At 45.1% G+C, this 17,216-nt stretch overlaps 1 protein-coding gene across 4 annotated transcripts in view; it reads right to left on the minus strand.

Annotated features, from left to right (window-relative positions):
- Nucleotides 1-15,179, minus strand: part of PGAP1 (post-GPI attachment to proteins inositol deacylase 1) — a 51,709-nt gene extending 36,530 nt beyond the window's left edge. For 2 of the 4 annotated variants that reach the window (XM_036319807.1, XM_036319806.1), the window contains exons 1-5: nucleotides 14,922-15,179; nucleotides 8,261-8,414; nucleotides 7,166-7,341; nucleotides 3,778-3,949; nucleotides 2,165-2,322 (exon numbers count right to left, since the gene is read on the minus strand). In XM_036319807.1, the coding sequence (XP_036175700.1) occupies nucleotides 2,165-2,322; nucleotides 3,778-3,949; nucleotides 7,166-7,341; nucleotides 8,261-8,414; nucleotides 14,922-15,068 (807 nt within the window). In that variant the 5' untranslated portion in view covers nucleotides 15,069-15,179. The other 2 variants (XM_036319808.1, XM_036319809.1) reach the window with 2 other exon arrangements.
- Between the last annotated feature and the right edge of the window lie 2,037 nt (nucleotides 15,180-17,216).

Genomic DNA, 17,216 nt, shown 5'->3' on the forward strand with positions numbered 1-17,216 from the left:
TTCTTTTTTACTCTAACAAGAGGCCGAGTTTATGATTCTTTAAAAATCCTAGTTTATGGGTAAATTACAATAGATATTTTAGTAATTTTAGCTCTGACTAGATTATCACTTGGTAAAGTCTAAGATGTTACTTCTTAATCAGAGTGTGCCTGAGAAATGCTTAAGCCTGGAGAGGTTTTCCAAAAGACATATTCTGATCACAGTATCAGAACTACCCAATCAGACTCTCTCACAAGTGGGGTCCAGGCCTACTTATATTGAAAAATTCACTAGCTGAATTTTTACTAATTAGAGACACAAGGGCAAAGGCTTCTAAAAATGTACTATTTGCAGGCTTTCTGACAATGCCATAACACCCTCCAATCAGGCTCTGAAGTGGGAGGAACCTATAGCTTACTTGTTGAACCTAATAAAACATTAGGTATCTTACTCAGGAATTACTGCTGGCAGCTTATGTAACACGTTAAGACAACCAGAGTTCACTGTAGTTCTAGGATGATGCTAGGTGCTCAGCTGAGTAAGAACTCACAGTAGATAACACTTAGCACTCCCCAAAACATACAACGGGCTCTCAAACTTCAGTCATTTTTCTAGCCCCGGTGGATGTAAATGTCACTTAACCGTTCTTGAGATAATCATTAAAACACTGTTATGTCTTCATAATTTTTTTTAAGTGAACATACTTTAAAACGTGAAAGACCTTAGACTATTTGGGAGCTAAAAAAACTAAAGCGAACTCAAGTAATAAAAAAACCAGCTTTGAGAAAACTCTCTAAGAGGTAAAATATTTTCATCAGAAATACAAGCTGCCTTGAAGACAATACATTATTAAATGGGTTAGAAAACAGGGACACACACACACACGCACACACACACACAGTTGAAAAGACGAAAGTTCTTTCAAAAATAAGCTGCAGGATGTGCTATCAATACAGCACCATGGGCCAGACCAAGCCCAGGAAATAAGCTACATGATATGACTGACGACTACATATGTGTTTTACAGAGTTGACATTTAATCTTTTGAGGGATTCCAGCAAATATCTGCCCAAAACATTCAACATCGAAATAAGATTCGTACCAATAATGAGGTTTGAGAGATTTACCAATTTTGTTCCAAAGCTACTATGGCTAAACCACAACTCCAGTTATAAGACCATGGTGGGTGAGAGCAGCTGAGCTTAATGACTTCTGTTCTAGGTATGGCAGGCATTCAGTAAATCCTGCTTCATGAACGCACAGCAATCTAAGGTAGAGCAAAGGGGGTCTCCAAAGGGAACAGCCATGAAACAAAGCACCAGCTCCTCCAAAGCAAAAGGAACTATGGATGTTTGTAGAAACTAAGTTCTAATTGAAGATACCATATATATGTGTATATATATATATATATATATATATACACACACACATATACATATATTGAATTTAAAAAGTTAAGATCTTAACTAAAGACTTTAAGGTTTAAAAATACAAGAAATAATGTTAAGTCCTAAAAGGAAACTTGAACTCACTTTACAGAGGCTACGTGTCCCAGTTAAAGACCATACACTGGATGTCCTAGCAGGGAAGAATAATCAGCAAATGAATCAATCAGGGTTATGTTTACACTCAAAGCTAATTTTTTAATTTTAGAATGGGCAAAACTTCATTCAAGCTTAGCAATCCAGAGTATGTGATATGTTTACTATTCCACTACCACCGCAGACAGCATAGCACTCATATAACAGAGGCCCTGGGACATCAGTCCCCACTTCCTTAAACTTACAACTCTCATCAATGAATGGGCTCTTATTTTGAACAAGATGCAATTATTTCTCATAAATAAGCGTTCTTTTCATAAAGTCTCTAAGGTCACTTTTAGTTTCTGTGGACACAGGCATCCATGCCTCTGCCTTCCCAACATGTCATATTTATCCATTCATCTTCTCTGCCTCTCTCTCTCTCTCTCTCTCTTTCCCTCCCTCCCTCCCTCTCCCTCTCTCTCTCTCACGCACACGCGGACACACACACACACACACGCACACGCACACGCACACACACGAGCACCATGGCAGCACTACGCCAACCCAACAGTCATTTCCAAGCAGCAACATGTTACTTCTCCATTCATGCCCCACTGTGTTCACCATGCCACTATTTCAGTAGAGTCTTTAAAAAAGATTACCACAACAGATAAGGCACTGGTATGATGGCTTAGTTTTGGTAGAAAAGTCAGTCCGGAACGAACTTGGTAATCCCGGAATCCTCCAGCTACAGAAAGCGTGGTTAAATTTATGTGTCTAGCATTTAGAATCCAATAGTTGTTTACAGTCATATAAAAATCTGGTAGGAAAAAAGACACATTAAAAATTAGTGGCCATTCCCTGCAACAAGATACACTGTTATATTCATTATATATCTATAATATTAATATTAAACAGAACTTCTAAGCCATCTGAACTATAAATAAAAGTTTTACCACAATTAAGATAATGCATATTTTTATAGGGTAAGAAGTGGAGTCAATTTACTGATCGGGAAAAGAATGATTTCTTCCTAAATATTTTCTTCTATTCTCATAAAATTGCAACAAGCAGTGAAGATACTATTTGACTTTAATAAAAAGTTGAAACGGGCATTTAATTCTTATCCTGTGACACTATTTGATTACATGACAGCAAGCATAAACTCGTACTGTTCATTTAAAATTCCCTGCAACATTATAGCATTATCCATAATTTTATTTCTTCTATTATAGCAGGGTACCTAAATTAAAAAGCAGTATCTTCTCTAATAATAAAAGTGTAATATGTTAATTAGACTGGGCAGCCGAACTACCTTCTGGATGAAGCCAGGGCTGCGAGGGCCAAGCCCCTTGCGCGAATTCCGTGCACCGGGCCTCTAGTAGCATATAAGAGTTAAGAGCACAGGGCCAGGAACAAGTTTACCAGGGTCAAGTACTAGCTCCACTATTTTCTTGCCACATAACTTTGGGCAAAAACTTTATCTTGGACTTTTTTTTTTTCTTCTATCCATAAACATGGGGATAACAATGGTCCTACCTCAAAGGACTCTAAGGATTAAGTGACATAATAACACATCAGGTAAAGTCTTTAACACAATACCCAAACCATAGTAAGAGCTCAATAAATATTCGCAATTCTACCTCACCGCATGCAGTGTTAGCAGAACTCTTTGTTGAAAAACAAGACATTCCTAGTATTTTACTTAAAAATAAGCTTATTTTGAATAGAGTCCTGGCAACTTAACAAAACACAGAAGTTTATTTTTTTTCTTTTTTAATATATTTTATTGATTTTTTACAGAGAGGAAGGGAGAGGGATAGAGAGTTAGAAACATTGATGAGAGAGAAACATCGACCAGCTGCCTCCTGCACACCCCCCACTGGGGATGTGCCCGCAACCAAGGTACATGCCCTTGACCGGAATCGAACTTGGGACCTTGAGTCCGCAGGCTGACGCTCTATTCACTGAGCCAAACCAGTTAGGGCAAAACACAGAAGTCTAAACAAACTTTAAGAGCCAGGTAGTCATCCTCAAGAATAACTGAGCGGAAGCCTACGTGCCCGGGGACGACCAGACCTGCCGTCACGTTAAGGTGCCATCGACAGAGAGTTTCAACGATGAGCCAAAGCTGAAAGTCATAGAGAGGCAGAGGTGGAGGTGATCTGCAACAGCTGCTTCCACATGGATGCACCGGTAGCGCTCTCTAAAGGGAGCAGCTGCAAGGATTCGTGTTCATCTAAAGGCCAGTCAGTGTTTATGTAACAGCACTCACCTGTAATGAACCGGTCTAAGGGCATCACGGGAGCCACATGAGGGGTGGCTTGTGTAATAAGAAGATTCAGCAGATCTTGTTTAAAATTTTTCAGTGTAAGCAATGCCCTTGCAACAAGGCCACCCATAGAATGACCAATTATTGCCACACTTTTTGGAGCAAATTCTTGACCCTATTTAAAAAAAAAATAACCAACACATAATTAACAGTATCATAAAGACAATACTAAATACTTCTCTCTAAATATGAGCAATTTTATAGAAAAAACTAGAGGCCTGGCACACGGATACATGCACAGGTGGGATCCCTCAGCCTGGCCTGCGCCCTCTCGCAATCTGGGACCCCTTGAGGGATGTTGGACTGCCAGTTTTGGCCTGGTCCCCGCAGGCAAGGCTGAGGGACCCCACTGGTGCACGAATTCGTGCACAGGACCTCTAGTATGCATATAAGATCTTTGGTTAATCTCTTCCCCTGCTCCCACCTCTCCCTTCTCTCTAAGATTCATCAGTCTGTTCCATGTTTCCATGCCTGTGTGTTGAGTGTCTGCCCCCTGGTGGTTAGTGCATGTCATAGCTACCAGTCGAACAGTCAAAAGGTTGCTTAGGCTTAAACTATTTATCTAACCTCCTATCATAAGATACAGAAACACATTTTCATATAATTAGTGTGTACATACTATTTTGTGTTCTGCCAAACCTTTTTTAAAAATATTTTTTTCTTTATTGATTTTTTTACAGAGAGGAAGAGAGAGGGATAGAGAGTTAGAAACATCGATGAGAGAGAAACACTGATCAGTTGCCTCCTGCACACCTTCTACTAGGGATGTGCCCACAACCAAGGTACATGCCCTTGACTGGACTCGAACCTAGGACCTTTCAGTCTGCAGGCCGACGTTCTAGCCACTGAGCCAAACTGGTCAGAGCTGTCAAACATTTTTAATAGCCATGCTTTGAATTTCTGAACCAAAATCAGAAAACTTGGGTCTAGCAAATCATGTTTCATTATTTGTTATATTGGATGTAAGAGTTGTAATTATATTTGGTGCATACCACAATATTAGATTTTATAGGGTCATTTATTAAAAATTAGAAATACCACAGAAAAGCTAGAAAAATTATGGTTGTCATAGCAATATACTACCACATCATATTGACACACCTCATCAAATCATTTCCCTATTATGCACCTGGGTTTAAAATAAACCAATGTTCCATAACATTTATTCACTGACATATTTTATTTCTTAAATAAGTAGCCTATATAATAAAACCCTAATATGCAAATTGACTGAATATCAGAATGACCCATCACTGTGATGTGCATTTATCACCGGGGGCAGACGCTCAATGCAGGAGCTGCCCCAGACCAGGGGGAGCTCCTACATTTAGTGTCTGCCCCCCGAGAGGGAGGCGACCAGAGGTGGTGGGGGGCAGGGCCGCCAGCCAAGGTGGGTGCCAGCAGATGGCCCTGATTGCTGGCCAGGCCTAGGGACCCTACCCTATATATTGGGAACAGTATTTTAGATTTAAAAATTAAAACCTGACAGGGCTGCTCTAACACTGAAAAAACAGGATGACATGCATGGACTCTGGCTTGCACATTTGGTGGTCAGCCCTGATTCTGACACTTATAACTGTGTGACAAAGCCAATTACTTAACTTCTCTCTGCTTCAGTTTTTCCACCTATAAGATGGGAAAATGGTACTACTGCCTCAGAAGGATCATGCTATGTGCTACTTTTTATAGTCAGGGCAAAAAATGTAGCTGCCCATACAACAGCAAGATGCCTTTCACCTGTGTGAAAAGTATGGTCACTGGTGCATGCAGCATCTCGGACTGCGAGAGGGATGTCGACTGCCAGTTTAGGTCCAACATCCCCCTAGGGGTCCCGGATTGCAAGAGGATGCAGGCTGGGCTAAGGGACACCCTCCCCCCACCCTGTGCACGACTTTCGTGCACCAGGCCTCTAGTCGCATTTAAAAAAATTTCTTCTGTCTCCACACAGTATCCTCAGTTCTACGACCAAACCTTTGCTCATCTTCCTCCATACCAATCCTTCATCTATGCCTTCTCTCCTGTTCATCTGAATAAGTGGGCCTTGTGCAGAAAACGGCTAACACAGTAGGCCTGAAACTGCTATCCTTAGAATGGACGGCATTAAGTTTGGCTCTGCTCTGCAATCTGGGACCTTAGATTCTGGGAGGTTCCCATCATTCCCTAAATGACAAAAATGACCACTATGCCAAAACTGTGCAAACAATAACCTTCATGCTGATCACTACTGCCCTCTGGGTGGGGTTTTGGTACATGGTGGGCATAGGGTGTTTATATAACCAGCCCCCAAATAAAACTCTTGAGCAATGAATCTCTATTGAGCTGCTCTCAGAGACAACATCCTCAGCCATGTGCTTCCTGGGGTCACCTGAATGCCCAATGTATTCAATAGGTCTTTCCGCTCTAGCTGGTCAGAACTCCTATTCCCACACCAGGTGGCCTCTGAAATCTCAATTCAGCTCACGATTCCCCAGCAGCTGTTTCCTGCCAGGACTTGTGCTGGGGCACACCAAGGGAAGAAGTGGCTCTCCCAGGTACATAGCTGTATTTTACCTCTGACACTGTTTAGAACTGCTGGCACAGAATGAGTGTCAGCCTGTTTTACTGCTCCTTTAAACTGCCCCTTAGGTGGACACACCCTATCGCTTCCTCCTTGGTATGCCACTGCCTGGTACTACTTCCTGACCTGTGCATACACAGCGTAGCATTCAGAGACCGAAAAAGGCAAATTTCTAGAGCGCCTATCTCTGCCTAATTTTCTTCTTTCCCACAACGCTGATCAGAAATCTCACCAATTTTTCAGTAGCCCCCAAATTCCAGTCTCTGCCTTCTTTGGCTCGGCGATACCATGTGCTGGTTTGATCGCCACCTGCTTGCCCTGCGACCTAGAAAATGTTTCCAGGCAGAAAGCCAGAGCAGTTATGGAACTCGCTTCACACGGTACCTTTCTTTCAGAGATCATAGTCCTTTACTGCTTGTGGTTGTCCAACACCTGAAAGCACGTACTTCAGCTATCTTGACTAGCTTTAGAGTTTGGTTACATGAGGAAGTGGTCTTCCTAGTAACAGCTGTACAGTCATAACTAGAAACAGAAACTCATACTAAGGGTCTCTGGAAATACTACCCTGCACTCCTCATTTATAATAGTTAAAAGAATTTCCCCCCTATGTTCACAGGAAAGGCTTCTTGTCAATTCAATTTAAACTTTAAAAACCACCAATGAATTCAAAACCACCCACGAACATAAACAAATGATTTTAAATGTGCTGAGTGCCTCTGAAAAGGAAAGATGCTAGCAGGCTGATCACGACTGACTTGCGAGCTTCTCTCTTACCTTGTAGAGTTTGAGAATTGCTTTAATGCACTCATGCACGAACTTGGTCTGCTTCTGCAGGCTTCCCCCATACAGTGCCACCAGCTCTTCGTTGAAGTTCACACTAAAGAAGTCGAAGTGGTACTTGAAGTCGATGTCTTCTGCTTTCCTCAGTGCAATGGAGCCGATGGACCGCACTGCACAGGGAAGGGGTAAAGGGCACATTAAACAAGGATTTTTGTGCTATAATAACGGTTTTGGAGTTTTTCGAGCTTCTGTCTCTTCTGTGGAGCTTAAGGCGAGTGTGAGTGACACCGTGCTCAGGCCCTTTAAGAAGAGCAGCCTTCCGTCTCACCTGAACTGAGTCCCTGATGATTTTCACAGCGAGGGACTGTGGGGACTCTTTGTGGCACTGGTGCTCCAGGCAGGGGAGCCTGGAGTGGGGCTGGGACCCCCTGCTCCTCCTCAGGGGGGACATCTGCAGCTGAGCTACTCCTCCTCATTCTTAACTGCCACACATGGGTGTGGGACAAGCCCCTTTCGAATCTCTGCCCCTTCTACCAGTCTCAATGTGGCTTCTTCTCTACATCCTCGTCATAGGAGTTCTGTTCAGCTAGTCTTCAGGTGGCTCTAAGGGTGGTGGCTCTATAATTCAGCTGTAATTCTGATGTGGCCATGAGAGGAGGCAAGCACATCATTTACCTACTCGGCCATACTGACCAGAAGCTAGAGCTCTGTAACTTAAAGCTCTGAGAGAAAGAAACCTGTCTCCTCTCTTGTTCAACATCACAGAAACCAGATTTACTTTGCTAGCCAACGCTTCAGGTTCTGTGCTCTGCACCCTCCATTCCCAATGCAAGCTTCTTTCTTCTGCTAATTCCTGAAACCTGGTATCATCTATTTATCCCACCCACTCCATCCTCTTTTTCTCCTTCTTACGTTTTGCAGAGTGGTCGTCAACGTTCTTTTCTATGTATTTCTCACATCTGTTTTTCTAGACAAAATGTCCTACTTTTGTGTTTCCAGGATGCCCAGCAGAGGACTTAAACAGAATATGTATCTGTTACACTCTTCCACTGCATGTCACAGCTGTCAAAACTGACTTCCGAGACTTACCCTGCTTATAACTTCCAGCATTCCCGGGAAGAAAGAGAACGGGGATTCCCGTTAAAGGGAGGATTTTGTGTTCTTCAGCGTAGGATCCTTCTCCATAAAGATATAATTCATACGAAGGGTAGCGTTTTGCCAGTTTCTTTGGAAGTTCTATTTTCTACAGCAAAAATAACAAATAAATGAAATGAAAAATGCAATTTTACTTTAAAGCCAACTTTATTAATATAATTCAGCCACACCATACCGAATTCTGAATTACACAAATAGTGCAATATAAAAATATTACTGATGATAAAACTGAACTTAATGCACATGACAAACTTTAGTTTATTCATATGGAGAATTAGTCTTGAATTATATGGGTTCTGAGCCATGTGGTCTTCGGGAAATCATAAAATAGGACTATCTTAAATTCTAATGAAGATAAATTACTCAAAATAGCCACTGACAACAGAAAAACACTGGTAGATGTCAGCAAGTTACAGGTTAACATAATTGAAAATGCATTTAATTTAGTATCAGTGTCAATTATTCTTAAACTTAGAAATGATGAAAGCCTCCCATTGCCAAATCAATTCTCTTTCGCTACTTTAAACTGTATTGTGATGTCTCCTTTTACTCCGGCCCAACTACGTATTCTGGCTGTTACACCATTCCACAGAAAGCAAGTTTGTTTTATATAGTGCAGCTTCCTGACCTCTCCACTTCATATGCTTTGATCTACCACGTGCTTAACAAATTAATCTGAACCTTATAGCTATGTCTCGGTCAAGACACGCACTCTCCTCGCACCATAAACATTCCAATGAATTAGCATCGGTTTCGGTTTTCGCAAGCCAGGTGCATGGGTTGTCAGCAAGTGCTGACCTACTCCGCAGTTCATATAATCGCATACCAAATGAGCCAGTAATTCACATAACATTTCCCCCCACAAAATATAAATTAGGTCTTAATGTCATCCCCCAAAGCTAGGCACCTATAAAAGTGGTAGTAAAGTGTAAACTCTTCTTCTGCTCCTTTTTTCAAGGAAAGAAACCATTAGAAACGAAACCATTTACTTTGAACACTAGATTTTATGTAGGTGACAAAAACAGATTTAATGATCTAGCAATGCTACACATATACTTGATAAAAACTTCAACTACTGAATGGACTTTTGAAACTAAATGATAATGACCGCTGTAAAAAACTAGAATTCTGATTATTCACACACACTCCTGAAGAGTCCTTCGAGGATATTACCATACACACCCTGTGCCAACAACATCATGAAAACATCTTTAGAGAGAGTGAGCTTACTAGATAAGATACCAGCAACTTTTTATCTCCTCACATATCCAAAATATAGAAGTACAAACCCCATACAGAAGTACATGCTTAAATATGTACATGTACTTTAACTCAAATTAGTTCCGATACTGACTACGCACTGTACGTAATAAAAAATGGCATAATGTACTTTTTCTTTAGGTACAAATTAAGCAAAAAGAAAACGTGAGAGACCCCTCCCAATTTAGTGAACCATTTGATAGAATAGTCGTATGTGCATATGAGACCATTATTCTTTTTAGGTCAGTAGCTAAACAAAGTTTTTTTGCGTGCTGTGGGGTTTTTTTAAAAATATTTTTTTATTGATTTCAGAGAGGGAGAGAGATAGAAACATCAATGATGAGAGAGAATCATTAATCAGCTGCCTCTTGCATGCCCCACACTGGGGACCGAGAACAAAACCCAGGTATGTGCCCTGACATAATCAAACTGTCACCTCCTGGTTCATAGGTCAGTGCTCAACCACTGAGCCATGCTTGCTGGGCTAAACAAAGTTTTTAACTAGCTGGAATTTAACTCAGAAAGCTATCAAATATACAAAAGAAATATTTAATTCCCTGGAGACAGATAAACAAGCAGGAGGCTCTATTTGATATATTTCATAATATATTATTATGAAAGCAATTTTGTAGTGAGAAAGAGTACATTTTTAAAAAATACGAATGTATACAATATGGAGTAGCAAAAAGTAGAAATGGAAAAAAGGAGATAGAACTACAACAAAAAAATGGGAGTTGTAGGCAAATGACAAAACTGCATTTTCAGACAGAGTTCAAGTTGGGAGTGAGGGGCATGAAAAAATGGGAGGGGTACTGACCAGACTGAGGACAGGAAAGGAACAGGCATACAAAAAGGATGGTGACAAAAAAGAAACAGAAGAGAGATTTGAAAACACATATAGCAACAGGACTCCAATCGACGTTAAACTGATTGTTTTATAGAGCGTATATTCAATGAGCACCCCTACCCCCAAAAAAGGCCTCTAATGAAGACTGATGGCTTTTCCCGTAAGTAGTATCTCCACAACGCCGCCCTGCTTCCATCCTCCCTTGACGCTGCCTTAGTGCAGGTTCTTATCTCTAATCCCGACCCCTTTCCAAAGACAAAGATTCTGCAAAATTTCCAAGGGCTAGAAAAATACTGATTTAAGAAACTAAAGTCTTTAGGTTAGGTTATATCTCTTTTAATTGTGATTTAAAACTGCAAAAAAAAAAAAAAAAAGTTCCACAATTAACCAAAAAGAAAAAAAAATGATCTTGATCCAAATGAATGCAGCTTTTAAGCTCTTACAAAGAGCTGGCCCTCAGCCCTTTGCCCACCTCACTGGTAAGAGGGCCCCAGAGGACTCCAGCTGATAAAAAAGACCCAGAGACAGCGTACTCTCTCAGGCGACTCTCTCTGCCATGATCTGCTTGCCACACTCCACCGTCCACACTGCTGTCAAGGAAGTACCTTGTTAAAACATACACCTGTGTGTTTCTTCACTGCATACAGAGATGATAAAGGCTTAAGAAAGAGGCCATTGAAACCTGGCCCTAGCTATTCTTATCTAATCTATAATAATAAAAGGGTAATATGCAAATCGACCAAACGGCCCAACAGCAGAACGACCGCCTGGACGACCAAGCTATGACATGCACTGGAGCCAGGCCAGCCAAGGCAGACTGGTCTGCCATCACCCCATGATCGCCCCACAGAGGTAGGCCCAGGTCACTGGCCAGCGGGGCAATCAATCAGGAGGGGGAGGAGAGGGCTCCGCAACTGCCCAAAGAGGGAGGCCCAGGCCACCCTCTGCAGGGCAATTGATCGGGGGTGGGGGTGGGGGGAGGGAGGAAGGGAACTCCATGGAACCGGGGAAGGTGTGGCGGCAGACATGGGCAGCGCCAGGCCAAGGCAGGCGGGTGGGGCCGCGAAGCTGGTGCCATGAAGCTGGCAGCTGGGGCTGCAAAGCCAGCAGCCGGGGGAAGGAAGGCCTGCCCTTGCACGAATTCTGTGCATCGGGCCTCTAGTTTTGTATAACTTACACTAGAGGCCCAGTGCATGAATTCATGCACAAGTGGGGTCTGGCTGGGGTGGATTGGGCCGGGCCTGTTGGGAGGAGGAGATGGTGGGAAGTTGGCCAGCAGGCCCGCCCCCTATTGGGGTGGGAGGGGCGATCAGGGGCAGGGCCTGCTAGGGGAAGGGACAGTTTGCTGGACGCAGTGGGTATCATAGCGACCGGTCATTCTGGTCATTACGGGATTCTGGTCGCTAGCTTTTAATATATATAGATAGATATGCCAGGTTTGTTGTTGGTTGTTGTTAAACCTCACCCGAGGATATTTTTCCATTGATTTTTAGAGAGGAAGGGAGAGGGAGAGACAGAGAGAAACATTGATGTAAGAGAGACACATTGATTGATTGCCTCCTACATGACCCCCAACCAGGGCCAGGGAACCTGCAACCAAGATACATGCCCCTGACCAGAATGGAGCCCAGGACCCTTCAGTCCGCAGGCTGATGCTCTATCCACTGAGCCAAACCAGCTAGGGCGATATGCCAGGTTTTAAAATCTATTTTTAATATGTTTCAAAATTCAAGATTCAATAGGCTATACATTGAATAGGCTCTCTCATACCCATGGTCCTTTAGCCTTCAGTTTCCTACCAGGAAGGCAACTAAGGTTTGCAGTTTGTGTTTCCAGGAATACTTTACACATATACATACAAGAAAACATGTTCATGGGTTTTTCTCCTTTTCACATACGACACATACTGCTTAGGCAGTGTTCATTCACAAACGCTCTTCTTTACTCCCGCAATTTTCTTGTTTCTGCACCTTATGAACTGTGTACCTTCCACGGCCCAATTCACTACCTCTTTTCTGTGGCCTTTGACTACCAACATGAACCTGAATGCTCCCCTCTGAAGAGCCCTGGACACACGCTCTTACAGTGAAATTATAACATGTAGCACATTTCAACTATCCATTACATTCCTGCTTTCCCCCATTGTATTATAAAGAATAAATTAAAGGCACCAAGGTCTGATTCAGGTAATTATACCCAGTATCTAAAATATGCCTGACACAGTCATTCAATAAATGATTTGCTAAAGAATATGCAAAGGGCAGTAAAACAGGAAGAAAGGCGTGAAGAAAAAGAAGAAAACCAATAATTAGGACATCTCATCGAATGGATAGCAATTTGTGAACGATTAGTGCGTTCGCTGTAAAATATCATGAAAAGCAAGCAACATATAAAATAAGTTTAGAACACTTTTATTCATTAAAAAACATATGTCTCTTAATGAAATGACCTCAGTTAACCAGAAATCTCACTGTACTCAAAAGGATTCATTTCTACAGGCAGGTTTTAACTTAATTTGTAAAATAGCCCAACCTGGTGTGCACAACAAAGGGACTAAGGTGCAAATATAAATAGCACTGTAGAGAATTAATGCAGCTTCTTACATAATAAAAATAAAACTCTACCCAAAAAATGTGGATCCAGAACTCCTGCCACTATACTTAACATCATTAACAGAATGTAAAACCTCGAAAGGGCGATTTGAATCAAAATCAGTAAATACAGACACAATAACAGAAAGAAAGCCAAGCAGCTCTTTTGCATCAGCCACACTAGTTTTCGGTGTCTTGCCAGTCAATTTTACGAGGCACGAAATACAACTGTGAGGTCCATATGCTTTGTTCCCAACACTAAGCAATTCTACTACTGTAAACATTAAAATAGCTTCAGTAATTGTGAGCAATCTAAAAATAAATGGGAATTAGCACACTGCTTCACAATAATTTTATTTTAACCAAACTCTTCAAGGCAGTACAAACCTAAGTTGACCTACTTCAATCTATTGGGAGTTTCCTACTTATTAAATCACATAAAAATCAAAGGCGATTATGAGGGCTCTATCTTCACTTTTAAAAAAATCTAAACTAGAAGCCCAACTACTGAACTATATACAGGCTCTGATAAAAAAAAAACCCAGCATATTCGCTTAGAAATTAAGAGACAACAGTAACGTTATCATTTCCTTCAGTAGCATCTGATGTCACACCCCCTTATAAGCACGGATGCAGAACGAAGGTAAGAATCTCAAAACAAATGAAATCTAAACTAGAACTTTGCCCATGGGAAAGGAAGCTCGCCAGCAGTTGAAACCTTAAGCAGTTTTAACATCTGAATAATAGCAGCATAATCAAATATCTCCTGCATAATGATCTGTACACAGAAGTAACCACGATCGGCATACTTCGCCTTAAAGAAAAAAAAATCTGCTATGGTTTTAAAAGTATGCTACCAATGCATTTTATCAATATGTATTATATATATATATATATATATATATATATATACACATACATACACACACACATCTTCGAGGAGGCGGCTATTATGAATTCCTTAATTAGGAGACGCGTTTAGAAATAAAAGAATCACTCGTGGGGGAATGTCTTCGGGCAGTTCTGTCCTCAGTCACAGCCTCTTACAGAAGCTCATGAGTGAAATTCCCCCGTCTCCCGCGCTGAGCTGCTAAGCGATCGAGGCTGAAAATGTTCAAAACGGAACGGAAGAGGTGGGGGCGGACGGAGAGGGAGAGAAGGGCCCATCTCTCTTAAAGAGCAAACACGGTGAGAGAGAGAAACAAACAAACATGAGAGAGATCTGGAACGCCATCGGTAAGAGGCGGCACGCATGAACGCAGGCGTGCATGCACACGCACAGACCCGCAGGGCAGGAGGCTCCGCAAAACCCGCGCAGGCGGGAACCCCGACAGTTTCCCATGCATGTGCTCGTCGGTGAGCCTTGCACCCGGAGGCGAACCCGGAGCCCCCGAGGCCGCCCCGGGAACCGTGCAGCCACTGCCCGCCCCGCAGGAGCGCGGTCCCTTCCAGAAAAGCGCGAGCTGCCACGCACACCCCTGGGCGCGCGGGGCACCATGTAGGCGCGCGGGAGCAAAGGCGGGTCGGGGCACCTGTGGGGGCAGGAACGCGGGGGAGACGCGGTTGGGACGCAGGCAGAGGGGCTGAGAATGGCGGGGGGTGGGCCGGACCCGCCGGTGAAGCCCGTGCATGGCATCTGGGATCTGGAAGAGGACACCGGGGCGGGGAGCAGTTCCGCGCGGGGCAGCGAGGATGCTCGGGGAACCGAGGAAACACCCATCGTGGAGGAAGGACACAAAGGGCAGGCGAGGGAAGCGAGGGGGTCCCGCCGTCTCCGGGGCGGACAAGGCAGAGGCCGGGTGGGGAGCAGGGGGGCGCAGAGGCGCGGGGAGCCCGGGCAGAGGAAACCCGGGGACGCGCCGGGCGGGCGCGCCCAGGTGCGAGGGCGGCGCCTCACCTGGAACTCCGGGTACTCGAACATGTAGCTCATGCTGCACTTGTTCTCCTCGAAGCCGAAGAAGACGTCCCACAGCCCCAGGGTGGCCATGCCGACCATGAAGGCGTAAAACGCCAAGTTCCCGAGGTTGACGGAGTGCAGGAACATGGTGCCGCCGCCCGTGCCGCCGCCGCGGGGCACCCAGCCCGGCCCGCGCGCGCCCCGGACGCCTGGACGCTCCGCCGGAGCCGAGCCCAGCCCGCGCCGCGCGCGCCTGCGCGGACGCCGCCGGCCCGCGCCGCCCCCAGTGCGCCTGCGCGCCGCCCCCGCCGCCCGGCGCCGCCCGGGAGAGGAGGTGGAGATTGCAGCTGGAGCGCAAATCTGAGCGCGGCGGGAGAGCGCGCGGGCGGCGGGGCGGGCTGGGCTCGGGGGAGAGGGAGGAGAGGGGAGGGGCGAGGAGAGGGAAAGGCAGCGGGGGGCTGGGAAGGGCAGGGAGAGGCGGGCTGGATCGGGACCCGGGAAGGGGGGGAGGGGGTGATGGGGAGGGGCGATCGGGGGCAGGGGAGGGCTGGGGTGAGTGAGCCTGGAGAACCCGAAGCGTCGCTGATGCTGAGCTGACCGGCGAGGGGAGGGGGACCTCAGAGCCGAAACGTTGAAACACCTCTCCCTGCGCAGATTAAAAACCCTTCTCGTTCTTTTAATTTTATTTTTTGAAACGCCTCTGGCCTCCGCGATGTGGGTGCTCCCCGCGGCCCCGGCACCTTCGCAGCTCCCGGGACCCCGTAGCGGAGGCCCAAACAGATGGCTTTTCCGCTCTTGGACCGCCCGGCAGGGAACAGCGCACAAAAGCAGCGGCTTATGAAAAACCACCAGCAGGTCCCCAACTTTCAGTTCTTGGTATGAGAGGGAAAACTGCATCACAAAAACCGCCGCGAACCTGGAAACAGTGTTACCAAAACGTCCCTGAGCTCGAGGCGCCCCAACAGGTGTCTGCGGGACCAGCTGGACGCTGACCGCCTGGCCCCCAGTACCCCCGCCTCCTGGGAGGTTGGATGCACGTTCACGGAGGGAGGCGGTGGAGCTCAAGCATCGGCTCAGACTTCCTTCATTGTGTGACTTCATTCATTTTGAAGAATTGCGGTTTGGCTTTGCACAAAGGAGGGGGTAACAGCAGCTCAAACACCATCCATAATCGTGGAGAGCAGCGTCAAAACACTGGGATGTTAGGAGCAAAAACAAACCACCACAATATCACTCTTTAAAGCTGACCCAGAGCAGCTAGTGTGTGTGTGTGTGTGTGTGTGTGTGTGTGTGTCACTGCAAAATTCTTCTTAGGATTATTTTAGGCGCTGACTGAATTGCATTTCCCTCGGGCTGACTCCCTGGTACTTTTTTTCTGTGCAGAGGAAGTTGGGCTATTTTATGACACATAAAATCAAAGAATTTTAAAAACTAAAAGCCTATAGTTTATCTTATACAACACCCTGATATTCAGATTTGAGAGCACCTAGGATGCGGGGTGGGATGGGGGGGGGGGAGGCAGGGATGACAGATCATTTGGGGAAGGGGTAAGTTTTACATTAGGAAAAGGCATGCATTGCGTCTGGGCACTTGAGAACATCACAGAATGTCGGCCCATGTTTCTCCTGGCGTGCCCTGACCAGCACACATAAGCCGAGGGTGACTCGATCGCTCTCACCTCAGTGCTGCTTAAACTTCACGTGCCCGGGAATCAAGTGGAGGTTCTGTGTGCGAGCAGATTCCGGTTAAGTCCTGCCGGAGTGGGGTCCTGCCTTTCCGACAAGCTCCTAAGGGATGCCGGGATCTGGTCCGTGGATTACCCTGAGGGACAAGGGCCTCCCTGTCTGAGGACTCGGCCACATGGAGGAACCCCTAACCTGACGACAGAGCTTGCTTGCTCTTCTGGGAGCTTTCATGAGTGTGGCCACCTGCTGCCTTCATCGCCCCCCGACCCCCCTAGACAGGAGCAGGAGAGAGAGTCAATGGATTCTTCATGTTTGTCATCTTTGTGTTCCTACCTTTTAACTTTCCTTTTTCCTACCCAGCATTCTCCCCTCCTGGCTCTACTTCCTTTCATATCGAAACTGACCCTACTGAGCATCCCTTGCCACCAGCTACTAGTGCTGTCAACTTCCTGAACGCGTGCCTTTCGATCCCACTCGCTCTGCTCACCACCTTCCAGCCTCAGGTGAATGCGGCCTGGCTCTGAGCCCTGACACGCGTGTCCCTGAGCTCTGCTGGAGAAAAAGACAAAAATATTTGAGTTACTGTTCAGAAATATATGTGTTTGTGGTC

This window comes from Myotis myotis, unplaced genomic scaffold (assembly GCF_014108235.1).
Source record: "Myotis myotis isolate mMyoMyo1 unplaced genomic scaffold, mMyoMyo1.p scaffold_m19_p_8, whole genome shotgun sequence".
Taxonomy (NCBI): domain Eukaryota; kingdom Metazoa; phylum Chordata; class Mammalia; order Chiroptera; family Vespertilionidae; genus Myotis; species Myotis myotis.